General features: G+C 39.5%; 1 protein-coding gene across 1 annotated transcript in view; it reads right to left on the minus strand.

Annotated features, from left to right (window-relative positions):
- Positions 1-18,461, minus strand: part of DNAH5 (dynein axonemal heavy chain 5) — a 121,958-nt gene that overhangs the window by 4,316 nt on the left and 99,181 nt on the right. The window contains exons 67-77 of the mRNA XM_030478857.1: positions 18,016-18,259; positions 16,917-17,031; positions 16,231-16,421; positions 15,696-15,817; positions 14,684-14,833; positions 8,484-8,729; positions 6,758-6,977; positions 5,882-6,087; positions 4,870-5,073; positions 4,025-4,240; positions 1,222-1,434 (exon numbers count right to left, since the gene is read on the minus strand). Of these exons, the coding sequence (XP_030334717.1) occupies positions 1,222-1,434; positions 4,025-4,240; positions 4,870-5,073; positions 5,882-6,087; positions 6,758-6,977; positions 8,484-8,729; positions 14,684-14,833; positions 15,696-15,817; positions 16,231-16,421; positions 16,917-17,031; positions 18,016-18,259 (2,127 nt within the window). The remainder of the gene's footprint in view (positions 1-1,221; positions 1,435-4,024; positions 4,241-4,869; positions 5,074-5,881; positions 6,088-6,757; positions 6,978-8,483; positions 8,730-14,683; positions 14,834-15,695; positions 15,818-16,230; positions 16,422-16,916; positions 17,032-18,015; positions 18,260-18,461) is intronic.

Below are 18,461 nucleotides of genomic sequence, written 5' to 3' on the forward strand. Positions count from 1 at the left end.
TTTAAAGTTAATTTTTCATAACTTTTAACCAGATAAATGTTGCATTCCACTGAAACCTGAAGCAATTTCTTGCTTTGTTCAAATTCATGCCTACCATTCCATTTAGATATGCTTAATGCTTTGTGTGGTAATTGTCCATTTAATGACGTTTTTGCAAAATTAGATACCTGTTTAAACTAGGAAGAAATACTACATACATGTCTTTCTAAAGCCAAGGTCAATGCATCAAGATAACAGGTTTTCTGCCAAAACTATTCTGCTTTTTTGGGAAAAATCAGGTAAGGAAAATTGAGCTTAGACTATGTGAAAATTTATGATTATTTTTCTCTCCGAATAGTTGTATCACACTTGTGCTGTGAAGCATCTGCTTTGGTCTAGGTTTTTGTACCATTTTATTTTGTCAATAAAAACAAAACAAGCAAACACCAAAAAACCCTCCCCATTTTTCTTTCTGTCAGTTGATCTAGTTGTTCCTGAATACAATTTCCATGGGGAGAGGCTGAGAGAGCTGGAGAAGAGAAGGCTCAGAGAAAATAGTATCAATGTTTGTATCTCATTTGTAGAGAATTGAAGAAGATGGAGCTAGACGCTTTTCAGTGATAGGAGAAGAAACAATGGACACAAGATGAAATGTGCTAATTTAATTTAAAGTTTAGGTTTTTGGTTGGTTGGTAGTCGTTCGTTTTTGGGTTTTTTTCTACTGTAAGGGTGTCAAACACTGGAACAGGTTTCCCAGAGAAGTCATGGATTCTTGATTCTGGAGAATCCTGACAAACCTGGTCTAAGTGACCCTGCTTTCAGAAGTGGGGTTAAACTACACTATCTTCAGAGGTCCCTTCCAGCCTCTACTGATTTTGATTCTACGACTACAAGGCTTAATCTCAAAGAATAGCAACAGTGTAGTTCACCAGTGTGGGTGCTATTTTTTAAAATCCATCATCACATTTTAAATTATTCTCTACTCTCTAGTTTTTTTATCCCGTAAACACACAACAAGCTGTCAAAATGTGAAATACCTGCATCTCCACATTCATTTCCATTTTTATAAATGAAAGAGGCCTTGTTTTGACTGTGTCTATTTTAGCCCAAAATCTATTCCAGCAGTTGCACAGTCCTGGTTAACACTTGTGTTTGAAAAAAGTATTTACTGTGTGCCAAGTAGTTTAATCTAGCTCAACAGATTAGTTTTGTAAGGAAAAAGAAATAGTGATGTACACCTACTTTTTTCCAGCTAGCAGGAACCCTTCCATCATACATGCAATCTAAAGCATCCCTCAGATTTTCACTCATAACAATTGTCCCATCAATTGCAAGTTTTAGATCATTCAGAGTGCTTCTCACTAAGGTAATAACTCTCTGCATTTGTTCAATCTCCTGTCGCAAAAATATGTTCATAGGCTGAAATGGTCCCATGTTCTTTAGTTTCTCTTTTACCTGTAGGTAAAAAACCAAAGATCCTTCAACAGAAGTAAAAGACAAAGGCGGCTTTATGCCAAGGCTAGGTCCCAGTACAATTTTTAAGACATAATACTTTTATTTAGGAAGTTAAATGGTCAGTTTGGCATCTTCCTTGAATCCTCTGCAAGATGGATTTGTTCCAGGGGAAATCTATGATGCTGAGACTGGCTATGGTTTTAGTCTAGCTCACAATTCAGACTGTATATCTTTCTATGAGCTAACATTGTTTAAACAACATGTAGGCTATACCCCATTTCAAGAATTTCAGCTTTAATTCCAACAGACAGTTCCCAAGGTTCACTTTGCACAAACCAGTCAAGAGCAATTGCCCCAGCCACTTTGCCTCAGCATAGTAGTGCTATTTATCAGCAATGCCTGGGAACTATCACAATGCCAGGCAGTCCTGTATTCTAATAAAACTTATATTTTTAATATATTTTTAATTAAAAGTGTAAAGCTAACAAATTAACAACAATTGTATGGACATAACTAGAATTTTTGTAGTCAATATGGTCTTATTGGGAAACAAGTGAAAATATTATATGTAACAGATATTGAATCCTATACAGGCTAACAGCCTTCTTCTTAGTAATATGCATAACCTAAATTTATCAGTATTTTGCTGAACAAAAGGAATTTAAAGTTATCACCATGTGAAAAAGCTTAGTGCTCCTCATTCACTTTTATTAATATAAACTAAATTTCAATTTGTCATTTCTGATCAGAGCTGATCTGCCCAAAAATAGCTCTTGTAAACTTAACAGGGCTAAGTGTTCCTACACAGTGACCCTATATAATATGTCTTTATTAAGCCACATATCTATTCCTGGAGATGTCAAGTAGAATTTTAAGAGTCAAACTAACAACTACCAGGAGGTTTAGCCCATCATTGCAGCAGTACCCTCCTGAGAAACTCAGCAAATTTCAATCCTTCGCAGACACCTGGTTAAACCTTTTGGAAGGTCATAAAGCTCAGGCTTCTAGAAAGACAGTAGGTCAGAAACTTCACCAAGTGCAAACTTTTGGAAGACCGCTAGATAGTCAGTATTCCCAGTTCAGATAGGTTAACTGACCTGTTTGGATTAAATTTATCATTATTATGCCATTGAGGGAAAGAAGATTACATAATACAAAATGGGATACAGAAAACATAAAACAACAGATGTAAGACATGGGTACCTGAAGAGAGTCCATACTCATGAGCATACCACACATAAGGGAAACTTACTACTGGGTAAAAACAGAAAAGGGGGTGTTTGATTGTACAAGTCTCCTTTCTCCTTCTCATAGCTCAGCATCCTGACAGAAGAAATTTGGCACTTATAAGCCAAATTTAACCTAACCCTTGCATAAAGGTCCTCATGCTAACTTCCTAAAAAGTAAGTGGCAGAAGACTAAGGGTAAGACATTTCACTCTCCTCAAGAAGGTGGCAGGCCAATCATCTAATTAATAATACATCTTACTGCCTAGATGAGCAGACTACTTTGAGAATCTGTTAAAATACAAACATGGGTGTGAACTTTTTCCTAATGACTCATTAGGGTGATTCACATCCATTTCCTAACAAAAGTGTTGTAAATGCTTTATTACTGACATAACTAATATTACTTACTTTAAAGGTTTTGCAAATATAATGAAACACAGCAGTTCAGCATCTCCTGATACAGAAAATATAGGAACCTTCACTAATTTACAAGCATTTTCTTCTCATTTATTTGAAACTCATAACCAGCCTTAGCTGGGAAGAACTATGATGTCAGCATCCTAAAAATTCTGGGGCTCTAAAAGACAATTAAGAACTGTGGAAAGACCCAGAAACAACATAAATTGTCCAAACGCTCAAACTGTAGTCTCCAGAATGAGGTTACAGAATACAGTCTACTGGAGTGTCCGTGTATCTAGCCATCGGCAAATGTTTTCTAACTGTAAGAAAACCCCCTCACCTTGAGAGACATTCTATCTTCAATGCAAACAGAAGGAAAGTTGCTCTTTCAGACAAGAAATGGCTGCAAGGCAGCAGATGTCCATTACAAATATAATTACATAGGCTGTTATGTGTTAATATGGATCCTGAGACACTAACACTAGGCTTCAATCAATGAAATTTTTCGCTTGACAAGCTTTTCAGCATTCACTTCACTGACAAAGAAAGCAGCCTAAAAATATCTTCAGGATATAACCTGAATCCCAAAGTAATACATATGTTAAAGCTGTAATACTTTTAGAAGCTCAAATACATTTCCAACATGACCTCAGTTCTCTACTGTGTCAACAACCTCAGTTAAAAGCTGATGATCCTACCTCCCCCACAGTGCAAATGACAACTTAAGCATTAAGTGGTTTAATATTTTGAAAAAGCTCTTACAGAAGCACTTGAGTGCACATTTAGTGACTTCATCATAAATGTTAAGAGTCTGGTCAGACTTCTTTAAAATGTGTTTTTGAAGCACTGCCAGTATAAATGGATTCATACATGCTTTTAGAAAAATAAGTTACTTTTTTTTTTTTTTAATCCACACAAAGCAAGATGGAGCAAATGTTTTTGACAGAATTTCATTAACTTACTTCAAATGGTACATAATCAGCCGGAAGCTTTTCTAGCATATCATCAGCCAGTCTGGCGACAACTGCCTCTCGGGTTTCACCTCCTCCACCAGAGCTATCTTTAGGCTGAATGCTGAGGATGATGTCCAGTACATCCTTGGAAAGTTTAGTTTGGTAAGTGATATCTGCATTTGGGTGCAAACCAAACACCTCTGGTGTGTCATAAGCAGGAAGACTCTACACAGTAAAATATGAAAAGAACACAACTGGAGATAGACTTATAAGCTAATTATTAAACAACAAAAACAAAGAAATCACACACAAACCCCCAAAATAACAAAAAACAAAGAACACAAACAAAGCCAACCAACACATGCAGAAAACACATTGTAAAGTAAGAGACTAGATCTCTTCAAACAGTCTTAGGGCAAATAACTTGCTGCAATCTATTTGTCATATCACAGCCCAAATCACAGCAAGATGAACAACAAATTCAATTTTAACCTCTATACACTATTTTAATAGTCAGCTTATACTTTCATATATTTACATGTTTTATTTCATGTGCACCCAATGTCTACAGTCCATTCTTTGCTCTCTTTAATAAGTGTATGCCTTCAGCTATGTCCCTCAAGCAAATCACATGATAAAGAAAAGATACCTGTCATGGCGATGACAACATTGATGACAACAATAAAGTGTCACTAATAGATACATAGACTATTAAAAAGCAATAGAGAGTTTGTGAATAAATGACAAAACACAGATACTCAGAAGAAAAGTCAAAATACAGACTCAGGAACTTGTATGATTCAAGTGAATTGTTGGCAAGGGGGGGTTGTGCTGAAAAGCTTTCATTTACCAACCTGTATGTACTGAAGGTACTGATCCACCATAGTACATTTAGGTATGTTGTATCCTTTGTAGAAGCTGAATTCCTGACTGAATGTGTTTTCACTGAACCAAACCTTTACAAAGGTATTCATGAGTCTTTTGTCATAGTCATCTGTCACACGGCCACCATACTGGATCTCACCTATCATGTAACAAACAGTACTCCAGGAGATCCCCTAAAAGCAAGCAGAAAGCATTGACTTTAGCTAATCCTCTTCTCACCTATTTACATCTCTGCTAGTAAGAACAGCTTTCATACCAAGTCCTGCATCTCTGTCTCTTTTGGAAGAAAGTTATTTTCTTATTACTCTTTTTTCTTATAACCCTCAACTCCCAAAACACCTTCAAGGATTTCTCAAAATAGAATTCATTGACAACTAATACAGGAGGCTATTCTGGCATTTGTGCAAGAGGGATACAGCTACAGACCAATCACGCTTTCGGCTTCACTTAAAATGCCAATCACAAAGTGATCTGCCACAGACCTCTAAATGACAACTGACCATATGACAGTGAGGAATGTAAGAGGAACTCTTATGTAAACATTTAAAGCCACTTTCTATTTCTTTGTGCTGCCAAGGTAGGTTGGAGGAGCCAAATCTTATTATTTTTACTCAGATTTAAACAGAAGAATATTTTAAATACAGTGGTCCATTTTAAACTATTTGACTGAATTAGCATTGAAAAGAAGGTCTCTACTTCTAAGATTTATACTTCTGATGTTTTCAGAGGAGATGTGTGAGAGGGATTTTTTTTAAATGTACAAGTTAACATAGAAATTTAGCATGCACAGGATTAAAAGTCTAATTTAAACGTACTGTTTTACAGACATGTATACTTCAGATATTAAATGTTTAGGGAAAGAAATGAAAGACTAATTTAAAATCTTGGTTGTGTTTCAGTTATTTGGAACCATGTATATACATTCCACTACTGGAAAGGTCCATCGCCCTAATCCACCTTCCTCACAAAAACATTAATTACCTTCTTGGCATCCGTGCCATCCAAGTGGTTTTGAATGAATTGCACAGTAGCATTGAAATCAGCTTGATTAAACTCATAGGGTATATTCCAACCCAGAGATCCAAACTTGCGTCTTTCTTGAACAGTGGAGTGTAGAAAGGCTACAGCATACAGCATTGGTTTCCATTGCACCATGTCACTGACATCTAGTAAATCCTGGCTGACACCTATTGATTGTAAGTGGGCTTTATAAGAAACACAATGAAAGTACTTTTCAAAACTACTTCAAACCAGTGCTAAAACATGACTCCTAAAGATACTCGGTTGGCTCTCTACTTCTCCCAAAAGAAAACTATTGTCCTACGAAGTGTTCTATGCTGAAGAAAGTTTATAGCATGTTATTAAATCTCTCAAATTAAAAGAGTAAACTTTAAGAGAAAACAAAAACAAAAACAAAAAACATTTAGTGACAGCTGAATTCACACTAAATTGCTTTTTTCACAGATGCTTTAACCTTTATTTTATACAATGCAAAGAACATTTAACAGCCAACAAAGATTAATATGTTGCTTTTCTGCCAAAAGACACAAGAAGATTGAAAATGTAAACAATTTGAACTGAGATATGAGAAGCCAACACTTCAGAAAAGAAAAAGCATTTCCTGTTTTACTGTCCAATTAGTTCTGGCAACAGAATTTCATCAGATCTTCTCTTCCTTTTGATTTTCAAAACTTCTAACTCAAACCAAGGATCAAGAGGTGTCCTGGCATCGTTGTGATCAGTTCCTCATACTAGCTTACATCTACTGCCAGTGGCTACAATACGACCACACATTAACACCAGAGAGTCCAAATATGAGAAAAATGAAATTTAAATCATTAGCACTCCAGCACTCACCACTGTATGTTCTCTTTAGTCCAGCTCTGAGCCCTTGTGGTGGTTCGTTGGTAAACTTAATAGACATTTGAAGAAGGGTGATGGGGAACTGTTTGTGAATGGCAGTTGTCATCCACAGTCGAAAGCTTTCATGGACAGTCTCTGTCTCTATCACAGTGTCCATCAACTCATCCAAAAAGTCTAGTCCAAGGTGACAATTTTGTAGAAGTGCCCAACCTCCCTAGTTCAAAACAACAGATTATGAAATTAACAACATTGTTTACAAACCAAAATTACTAAAAATCACTCTTTCTTTATGCCGTAGGTTAGGAACAAAGCAGATGCATCTAATATGTAACAAAATACAGCATGTTTAAGTGCTTATCAGAGCTGTTAAAGGAGGAAATCATCCACAGTCAATTTTACGCCACTAGCTCACCAAATCAAAACCAAGGCCTTAGTCTTCTGATTTCATGTACATTTCATGTATAAACAGGGACCAGTATCCATAGTAATGGTACACATGCAAGTAAAAAAGTATTTTTTCTCCAAAGAAAGCTTATGTGAGCTAAGATGTGGGCTGTTCCTTCTGGAGGCGTTGTTAGTTTGTTTGGTTTTATCACCTAAAAAAAATGGTCTTTACTTATCCCACCTGGTCCTCTCAAGCAGTCCCTACCTTTGCCATTTCAGTACATTCGAAACATGTCTGGACATAACTATAGTGCTGATAAACACTGATAAATCCTGACTTATATAAGAAAGCTTAGAAGTAGCTCTATACAGCACGCTGCTAAACCTTGTTCCTCACGAAGGTCACAGGCTTGGAAAATAACCAAATATGCATACTAAACTAATGTATTGCTATCGATCAATAGATATCAAACTTTCTCATATGAATTATCATACTTCATATAGACATCTCTCATACCTGTTCATTAAGAAGGTATGTGAGACAGTGAGGGAAAGTACTGCATTTCTCTTAACAAAAGGAGCTCTTCTTCCCTATCTTTTGAATTACTTCTCATCCGACCTGCTAATTAGCTTTTAATGTGAAGTTGTCAAACGACAATCTGAGACACAAGTCAGAGGAAAACTGGTTATACAGACAGGGAAGAAGCCCATAACATGGAGCACAAGTTTTATCTGTTCATATCAGCAGGCATAGCAGTACTACCACCTGATGGGCAAAGCTAAATTAGAACATCTTAGCTTTTATCCTCATACAGGAAATTTTATTCTTTAACTTTTGCATGTTTCACCTGTAACATGCCTGTGCTATCAGATTGTCCATCCCAATTTAAAATCCAGACTAGAGAAATACAAAATATTTTGCTATAAAGCCTTGTTTTTCTCAAGGTTATGTAACTATCAATGGAATACTTGGAATTAATCTTCTTTAATGAAATATGTTTCTATTACTAAAAATACAAAACTAAAAAAGGTTGTGAAATACTGGCTGAAGAATATTTAATATCCATGTAAACCAAGCAATTCAGCTATTTTCATTAGTTAACAAGCTAGAACAAAAACTCCATTTTATACGAAAAACACTATTGTCTGCACAGTATCAAAAAGCTTGTTATAGCCATTTAATGAATATGAAAAGACAGTTCTATTGCTTAGGACATTTACCTACACAAATAAATACAGCATTAACTACTCGCCAAACAACTATATTTCATGACAGGAATTTCATTTCTAAGTGTTTAACACAGATACAAAAAACATCCAGATTTTTGTTCCTTACATGAGCCATTGTCTGCTGTAGAAGTTTATGAGCATGAATTTCTTGCCCCTGGCCCATGGAAACATAACGTGTCTCTATCTTCAGTCTTTTTCCCAAGGCAATAATCGAGTCCGTAGGATCAGAGCCCATGGAAAGAAAGCATATGAGAGGAGTACGTGGATCTGACTCTTCCCATGTTTTCTCCAAGTCCAAGATGACTCCCTCTGCATATTTCTCTCCCATAGTGTCAATGATGTATTTTCTTGCCTATATTAAAAAGGATAAATTTAACCTGTGATGTAATCATTTAATACTGTTTTCTTCCCAGTGTAAATACAACCAATAAGTAAACTGACAGCTGCTATAAATTTATATTAGAAATACAAATACGCAACAAATTTATTTTCACATGTTAACATATCATACTGAAGGTGTTATTTTGTACAGCCTTCAAAAATGATTAGTCTATTAAATATATCTGGATGCATTGTTATATGTAATACCTATATTTACAGTATAATAAAAATAACCTTACTAAACCTTTTGAAAGGTTTTAATGATTTAAAGATCGTATCTCCACTAAGTAGCAAAACTTCTAACCTTAAAAATTTAGCTTCCCTTTCCAAATACTAAAGAAAAAAGGAGGAAAGGATGGAAGATATGCTTCAAAGGTCTTTCCCACCTTCACGCTTAAACAAACAATGAATAGACAGTAGTAATGATGAAAATAACTGCCACTAAGTAAAAGATTGAGAGGAACATACAGAAGCCATCTCTGTCATTCCCTATGTATTTCAAAAATTGTCATTGTTCCTTTTAACTGAGAAATAGAAAAGGCTCTTTTAAACAGTCTGAGATTATATTTCTTGTGCTGTTTCTCACTACATTGTTTTTGTCTTAGACCAATCTTCTCATTAATACCTCTGGGTTACTTCTCAGAGACAGAAGATATTCAGCAGTTGGCATGTGATAAACTATCAGTTTTCACAAAACCATCGTAAGATGGAAATGTATCTTGCTCCCATTAACAGAACTGAGGAACTAATTGTGCATAATCCATTTCAGATATATAACACACCACTGAGAAATTAGAATCATAGAATCATAGAATCATAGAATAGTAAGGATTGGAAAGGACCTTAAGATCATCTAGTTCCAACCCCCCCTGCCATGGGCAGGGACACCTTGCCCTAAACCATGTGGTCCAAGGCTCTGTCCAACCTGGCCTTGAACACCGCCAGGGATGGAGCATCCACAACCTCCCTGGGCAACCCATTCCAGTGCTTCACCACCCTCACTGTAAAGAACTTCTTCCTTATATCTAATCTAAACTTCCTCTGTTTAAGTTTGAAGCCATTACCCCTTGTCCTACCACTACAGTCCCTAAGGAAGAGTCCCTCCCCAGCATCCTTGTAGACCCCCTTCAGATACTGGAAGGCTGCTATGAGGTCTCCACGCAGCCTTCTCTTCTCCAGGATGAACAGCCCCAACTCTCTCAGCCTGTCTTCATACGGGAGGTGCTCCAGCCCTCTTATCATCCTCGTGGCCCTCCTCTGGACTCGCTCCAACAGCTCCATGTCCTTTTTATGTTGAGGACACCAGAACTGTACACAGTACTCCAAGTGAGGTCTCACGAGAGCAGAGTAGAGGGGCAGGATCACCTCCTTCGACCTGCTGGTCACGCTTCTTTTGATGCAGCCCAGGATACGGTTGGCTTTCTGGGCTGCAAGCGTACACTGCCGGCTCATGTTAAGCTTCTCGTCAACCAACACCCCCAAGTCCTTCTCTGCAGGGCTACTCTGAATCTCTTCTCTGCCCAGCCTGTAGCAGTGCCTGGGATTGCCCCGACCCAGGTGTAGGACCTTACACTTGGCTTGGTTAAACTTCATAAGGTTGGCATCGGCCCACCTCACAAGCGTGTCAAGGTCCCTCTGGATGGCATCCCTTCCTTCCAGCGTATCAACCGAACCACACAGCTTGGTGTCGTCGGCAAACTTGCTGAGGGTGCACTCAATCCCACTGTCCATGTCGCCGACAAAGATGTTGAACAGGACCGGTCCCAACACCGATCCCTGAGGGACACCACTCGTTACAGGTTTCCAACTGGACATCGAGCCATTTACCACAACTCTTTGTGTGCGGCCATCGAGCCAGTTTTTTATCCACCGAGTGGTCCATCTATCAAATTGATGTCTCTCCAATTTAGAGACAAGGATGTCGTGCGGGACAGTGTCGAACGCTTTGCACAAGTCCAGGTAGATGACATCAACTGCTCTGCCGCTGTCCATCAGTTCCGTGGCTCCATCATAGAAGGCCACCAAATTGGTCAGGCAGGATTTCCCCTTAGTGAAGCCATCTTGGCTGTCACCAACCACCTCGTTGTTTTTCATGTGCCTTAGCATGTTTTCCAGGAGAAACTGTTCCAAGATTTTGCCAGGCACAGAGGTGAGACTGACTGGTCTGTAGTTCCCCGGGTCTTCCACCTTCCCCTTCTTGAAAATGGGGGTTATATTACCCTTCTTCCAGTCATCGGGAACTTCACCTGACTGCCAGGATTTTTCGAATATGATGGACAGTGGCTTAGCAACTTCATTCGCCAGCTCCTTCAGGACCCGTGGATGGATTTCATCAGGTCCCATGGACTTGTGCACGTTCAGGTTCTTAAGATGGTCTCGAACCTGATCCTCTCCTACAGTGGGCCTAAGGTCTTCATTCTCACAGTCCCTGCATTTGCTTTGCAAGACTTGGGTGGTGTGGTCAGAGCATTTGCTGGTGAAGACTGAGGCAAAGAAGTCATTAAGAACCTCAGCCTTCTCCAAATCCATGGTAGCCAGTTCTCCTGATAGCTTCTGGAGAGGGCCTACATTGTCCCTAGCCTGTCTTTTATTTGCTACGTATCTATAGAATCCTTTCCTGTTATCTGTTACATCCCTTGCCAAACTTAATTCTAGCTGGGCCTTAGCTTTCCTAACCTGGTCCCTAGCTTCTCGGGCAATGCTCCTATATTCTTCCCAGGCCGCCTGTCCTCGCTTCCACCTTCTATAAGCTTCTTTCTACCCTCTAAGTTTCCTCAGCAGCTCCTTGTCCATCCATGGAGGTCTCCTGGCCCTCCTGCTGCACTTTCTTCTAGTCGGGATGCAACACTCTTGAGCACGTAGCAGGTGATCCTTGAATACCGACCAGCAGCCTTGGGCCTCTCTGCCCTCTAGGACTGTATCCCATGAAACCATACTAAGGAGGTTCCTGAAGAGACCAAAGTCTGCTTTCTTGAAGTCCAGGGCAGTGAGCTTGCTGCACGCTCTTCTCACCGTCCTGAGGATCTCAAACTCAACTATCTCGTGATCACTAGAGCCAAGGCTGCCCTGGAGCGTTACATTTCCAACCAGTCCCTCCCTGTTGGTGAGCACAAGGTCAAGCATGGCACCTCTCCTCGTTGGCTCCTCTATTGCTTGAAAGAGGAAGTTGCCTTCCACACAATCGAGGAACCTCCTGGATTGCTTGTGCAGGGCCATACCGTCCCTCCAACAGCTGTCAGGATAGTTGAAGTCCCCCATGAGGACCAGGGCCTGCGAGCGTGAGGCTGTTCCTATCTGTCTGTAGAGCGCTTCATCCACAGAGTCCTCTTGATCAGGCGGCCTGTAACAGATCCCCACCGTAATGTCCCCCGTTGCTGTTTTCCCTTTGATCCTGACCCACAAACACTCTGTTACCTCATCACCCGTCCCCAGACAGAGTTCCATACTCTCTAGCCTATCACTGACATAGATAGCAACACCCCCTCCCTGTCTGCCTGGCCTGTCTTTTCTAAACAGCCTGTAACCTTCCATTCCGACATTCCAGTCATAGGAGCCATCCCACCATGTTTCTGTGATACCAATGACATCATATTCCTGTAGCCTTGCACACATCTCTAATTCCTCTTGCTTGTTCCCCATACTACGGGCGTTTGTATAGAGGCACCTTAGCCGAGCTCCAAATGAAGCCAACTCAATGGCTGGGGCAGCTGGAACATCTCTACATCGCTCCAAGCACTTATTACAGGTGCTGGCAACTGACCAGGAATGTTGGGATGCTCCCCTCCCCCAACACATCTAGTTTAAAGCTTTCCTGACCAGCCTGGCAAGCCTCCTACCAAAACAGCTCTTCCCCTTCTTTGTCAGACCAGCTCCACCAGCCTCCAGTAGATCTGGCCTCCCAAATGGAGCCCCATGTTCTAAATAGCCAAACCCCTGACTATGGCACCAGCATTCTAACCATTTATTAACCTGCCAGGCACGCCTAGCTTTTTTAAGGTCCTCCCCTTTGCCCTGGAGAATCGATGAAAAAACTATCTGAGCTCCAGAGCCCCTAACCACCTCTCCCAGGGCTCTGTAGTCCTTCTTAATGTTCTCCAGGCTACTCCTATCTATATCTCTAGCACCCACATGGACCACTAGGAGGGAGTAATAGTCAGTAGGACTTACTAGAGCAGGCAGCCTCTCAGCAACATCCCTGATCCGCGCCCCCGGCAGGCAACACACCTCCCTCGAGACTGGATCAGGCCGGCAGATGGGTGCCTCTGTGCCTTTCAAAGTAGAGTCCCCTACTACTACGACCCTCCTCTTTTTCCTGAAGGCACCAGTAGCGATCCTCTTTACTGGTGCATCAGCAGGGTGCTCATTAGGTGTGGTGGGTGCTTTCTCATTAGCCCCCTGCAGAACCGCGAATCGGTTCTGGGTGGGGACATCAGATTTAGGAGGAAGCCCCTTGTCGTTAATTGTCCTCTTCCTCCTTTTTTTGTTCGTTTTTCTCGTGACTAATTCCCAGCTTCCTGGGTTGCTGCTCTCCTTCTTTCCTATATGAGCAGTGCTAGACGTTTGCAGCCCCTGCGCAGTTTGGGCCTGGAACAAGCAGCCCAGCTTCCTCTCAGCTTCCCTGGCATCTTTTAGCTCTCCAACAGCCTCCCGCAGCTCAGCCACCTGCTGCACAAGGACCTCCACCAGGGCGCACCGAGTGCAGCCCTGTCCATCGTGCACCCCCGCCTCACGAGACCAGTCGAGGCACTTTCTACACTCCGAGGTCTGCGCCGCAGCCTCCCCTCTCATCGGCTCTGTCTGGGTGCCTACGCTGGCCACCGCCGGGGCAGAGCTCCCAGAGCGGGCCCTGGTCCTGAGGCGAGTGCTCACCATCCCGCTCGCTGCCCGCTCGCCCTGCCTTCGCCAACTGCCGCGCCACACCCTGACTGACGTGCCACGCCCTGTTCGCCGCGCTCCTGGTCGCTCGCGCTCCCTGGGATGGGTTTTTACCCACTGGGGGCTGGTGCCGTCACTCCTGGCGCCGCCCCCTGTGAGTAGGCTGCTCGCGTCAGCTGAGCTGCCGGCTCCTGGGCAAGTCCTGTCAAGGACTTGAGGCTCCCTCGGTCGCTCTTGCCGCTCCGAACTGAGGCTCCGGGACGCTGTGCTTCCCCCCGCTCCGGTGTTAAAGGCGTCCTCTCTGGAGATACTCACCTCGGCAATTCATCATACAGTACCATTTAACCTATTGACTACAGTTACATTGATAATTGCCCAGACTTTCTCTGAATCCAGTCAGAATATCTCAAGGTTTGCATCCGTAAAATTAACACCACACTTTTAGTGATGCATTCTGACTTCAGTAAATTTCCAGCCATTGCTCTGAAACTGTCAGAAATTGCACAATTTGTATTCTTTTGCACTGGAGAAGAACATGAAGATTAAAAATAGGCTTATAGAAGCTGATTTTTCCTTAAAATAGATCTAACCATTTAAAAAGCTTTATTTTTATATTTCTGTCCTTTCTAAATAGATAGCTTTAAACTAAAAATTTTGAACAGACCTTAATATAGATTTTTAAAAAATATTTTACTTCATCCTAACAGGAGGACACTTCTACAATTTGAGTAATATCAGCAAGGACAGTAAAAAATAACTTCTGAACTGATAAAGCAGAACTGAATAATCACATACATTTCCAGATGAAATCCTATCTCCCTACAAAATCACTAGCTAATATTCATTCAATATATTGGAATACTTTTGCTAACACTGCCCTTGAAACAAATACATAAATTGTCTGAAAAGAATTTCAGAAAATGTAAAGTAAAGGTCCTTTATAAAAAGGAGTTAAGGGGTGTAGCATTAAATAAAAAAGTACTGAACTGCAATCCTGTAACTATTATTCTAATGATAACTTAATAGACTATGTTGGCTACATTAATTTACCTGAGCTATGGTCCTGTCAGGACACCAAGATCTGATAAGAAGAAGATGTCTGAAGCAGTCCAGGGATTCACCATAGCCACTAGGAACCAATTCTTCTTCAGGATTCTCACTGTCAAACCAGATTTTCCACTGTTTCTCTGTTCTGGAAATCTGCAGTTATACCAACAAAGGTGTAAATCTCACTAAACAGGTAAGTCACCTTTCCACTGCCACTGGGTCACAAACTTTTAATGAAGGTCAAATACACATATTCCATACACAGGCATTTGTTTAGCAATGTTAGAACACAGATTTAGTAAGGCTATTAAAAAAAAAGAGGATAAGCTTTCAGATTTTAAGTACAAAATTGTAGAATGCAACAATGCCCTTAAATAATCATATTCTGAAAAAGAAAAATAGCTACTACTCTGTATTTTCCAGTAATGATATAATAGCATAGCAAGCTAGGCTCAGTCATAGCTTTGAGAATAGTAGATACCTATCTACTCCCCACATGACTGTACAGAAGGTACTCTTCACATATACCATTTGCTATTTACTTAATCCATTAACTACCATACACTTAATCTCCATTAAGACTATTCATACAAGTGTTGAATTTACTGAACACACTTTCCCTAACTCTTACTCCATATAATCAGATAAATATTGGAACAAGCATCATAAAACATAGTGTAGGAAAGCACAGCAGGGATGGAAGACAGTCTAACAGTTGGAAGAAGATTCAAGTTGCATTGTGTGAACTGAATAATAGCAAGGTATATCCCAATTTGTAAGTATTATAATTCTATGTGATGTGAAATGTTGTACTTTCTTCTTATTTTCAGAGGGGAGGGAGGTGTTAAATTTTTTTATCAAAACAGGTTTCTAAGCAGTTGGGGCTACAGCTGTGGGTATCTGCTGTCAGTTTCATTCTGTTCTGTAAAATAAAGCAGTTTCCCACTACATGCCTTGACCATTACCAGACAATCACTGTCAAACAAGAGATTCATTTCAAAAAGCTTTTACTTACTTGATCAAGAATATCTGAAAATTGTTTAAGCTTACTAAGCTCCACCAAGTTCAGCCAAGTCATATCCAGAATCCATTTAGCTGGCTTAGGAGGACAAGCTTTAAGGTCTAGAGAAGCACCACCTGCATGAAATTAAGTATCTTGGTAACATAATATAAATTACTCCAAGCTTTCAAGTGAAGATACACAGTGCTTACATGCGGTTAAGACTAAAGCCATGAACTTGTCACATTTAGCTAAGTCTAATATTCTTTTAAACTGTTAACATCGCTTTTCTGTTCCTATTTGCTTGCTTGTCCTCCTGCAGTCACCAAATAAACTGCACTCAAAGCTGTATTTGTTAATATTCATTTCACTGCTATAAATTAGAACTACCATACAATGTTGCCTGTCACCAGAACAAAATAATAAACATGTATTCTTTCAATTGACTAGCTTCTCATCCGCAAAAGGAAGCAGCAAGTGGCTAGGAAATAAAACTGCAGCTCACAAAATAATACATATCCTCTACTTAAAATTGCTCCATAGTTCCAACCTTTAATAAGTGTCAGAAATTCTTCGTGTTTCACTCTGTTTCTTTGTATATCAATCTTCAATGTAAGTAGTAATGTGAAAAGAAATTTGTGCTCCTCATAAAGTCCTCGGGCAGCATATTTGAACACTTCATATGTCATATGTTCGATAATATTAGTAATCCTCTTGCTAGTTATAGGGCTTTTGGTAGACCTGTTGGAAGAAATGTCTGCAGTTGAATGTCACTATACATAAGTTTCATTAAAGGGAATATTATGTAAAAGACAAAAAGACATAGTTTAGAACATTCAAAACATGAAAAAGTAATAGCTCTCAAACACAGAATACCAGATAGCAAGCTAGCAACAACTTTCACACTGAAGGAGCAAAAAACCAACAACTTTCACATTGAAGGAGCAACAAAACCAAATTCCTTTCTAATCAAGCTGCCTGCATAGCTGAAAATCAGCATGGTATAATGTTTTTTAACTATCAAATGCCTAATTCTGAAGAACTGTAGGTACACTTAAAGGTTCTTTGCATTGGTAACTAACAGACAAAGACTTATAGGTATTTAAACTGACAACTCCTGTCAAGATTGTGACAAGCAACATGCTTCTTTCTGACATTAGAAACAAAACTTGGTCATACTACAACCACCTCCAGGACTGGGTAAATACAAATTCTACTTATTGTTAACTAAATTACCTGGCTAGGGAGTGGTCAAAAAGCACCAAAAACTGACGAAGTGAAGTCTGGTACATCACATTGACCATGCTCATCTCAGTAATAAGGAAGTACAAGATGCTACCTCGAGTTGCAACTGAAGGACAGGAAACAAGACTGTGTCCAAAGTAGAAATGCAGAGCAGAAAAACTTTAACTCTTTACAGGTACAGTGAGTTTAACACTAATGCTAACTAAAGATACTTGAGTTGCTCCATACATTACCATCCAGAAAAATAATTAAAACTTTTATTAATCCTCATTCATATATAAGAAGAAATAAAAAATCTTTTCTATAATTAATGTATACTGTGTAAAGCCCAGATTGCAAATATGAGCATATCTGGAGAGCATCTGGGTGGTATATTGTAATATTCATTGCAGATCATCAGTAGAACATATAAAAAGTGAGATGGTTTGAAGTACTGTTTGAGTATCCAAACAAATTTCTCTTTACAGACTTTTACAGGAGTCATATAAAATCCAAACGAACTATATTGATTTAACTTAACCAGCACTGATTTAATTTACTTTCAGTTGTCTTTTTAGCTTTAAATAAAAAGGTTTTACAAAGTCTGCAGTGATTTTTGGTATGCTAACTGTACAATTTTACACATTTTGTAAAATGCAGGTATAACATTTTATTCCAGAGAGCATTTTTTCTTCTTCAATTTTTTCATGCTTTCACTTGTCAGTTAAAAGCCACAAGACTAGTGAAATGTGCTGACTATAATAATTTAAGGATCTATGACAGAATAAACAAATCATTCATCCAAACAGATATAAAAAGCATGTACAATTATACTGACACCTAAAGGAATGTCAACATGTGGGCAACGGGAAGTCTAGCGAGACAATAGGAAATTCCATTTTATAAATTCCACAGGAAACATAATATTGACTGTTTTCTTCACTGTAGCTCAATATGCCATTTGCTAAACACATTTTACTTACAGGAAAACACAAATCCTTCCCACCTATTATGGTCTTCCTGATCACATTTTACTATTTCTCCTGCTCTGAGTATCGCTGTTTTAACTGTATGCTCCAGTCATTTGACTTTCACTACTACCTTCACTCACCAGGTCTGTACTCTTCCCGGGCTGAGTTGATTTGTACTTCAGTTTCAGCAGAAATTTGCAGTTTCTGTGTTACTTCCTCGGCAGTCTTCTTCGTGTTACTCAATACAATTATTAGACTCTCGTCATCTGCCAGAGAACCCTTAGTGCTTGTAAGTCGGAACAAGAGATTATCTTCTAGGTCTTTAATACTCTTTTTGTTCATAGTCACATCTTCAATAAGATCTGTTCTTTCTTTCTCTAATTCCTGTTGGAATACATGGTAATATTTGGGAAGAGAAGAGTAATTGAAAATAAAAACAAAATAAATCAAGTTATTTAGTTTTAAAAGTACTTATCTTACTAAAACAGTGTAGAGTTTTAGGGGAAAGAATTCATGTGGTATTTCTGATGGATATTTCTGAACCTGCTACATAAGTATTCATAAACAAATCTTTTCAACAAATACT

This window comes from Strigops habroptila, chromosome 1 (genome assembly GCF_004027225.2).
Source record: "Strigops habroptila isolate Jane chromosome 1, bStrHab1.2.pri, whole genome shotgun sequence".
NCBI lineage: Eukaryota > Metazoa > Chordata > Aves > Psittaciformes > Psittacidae > Strigops > Strigops habroptila.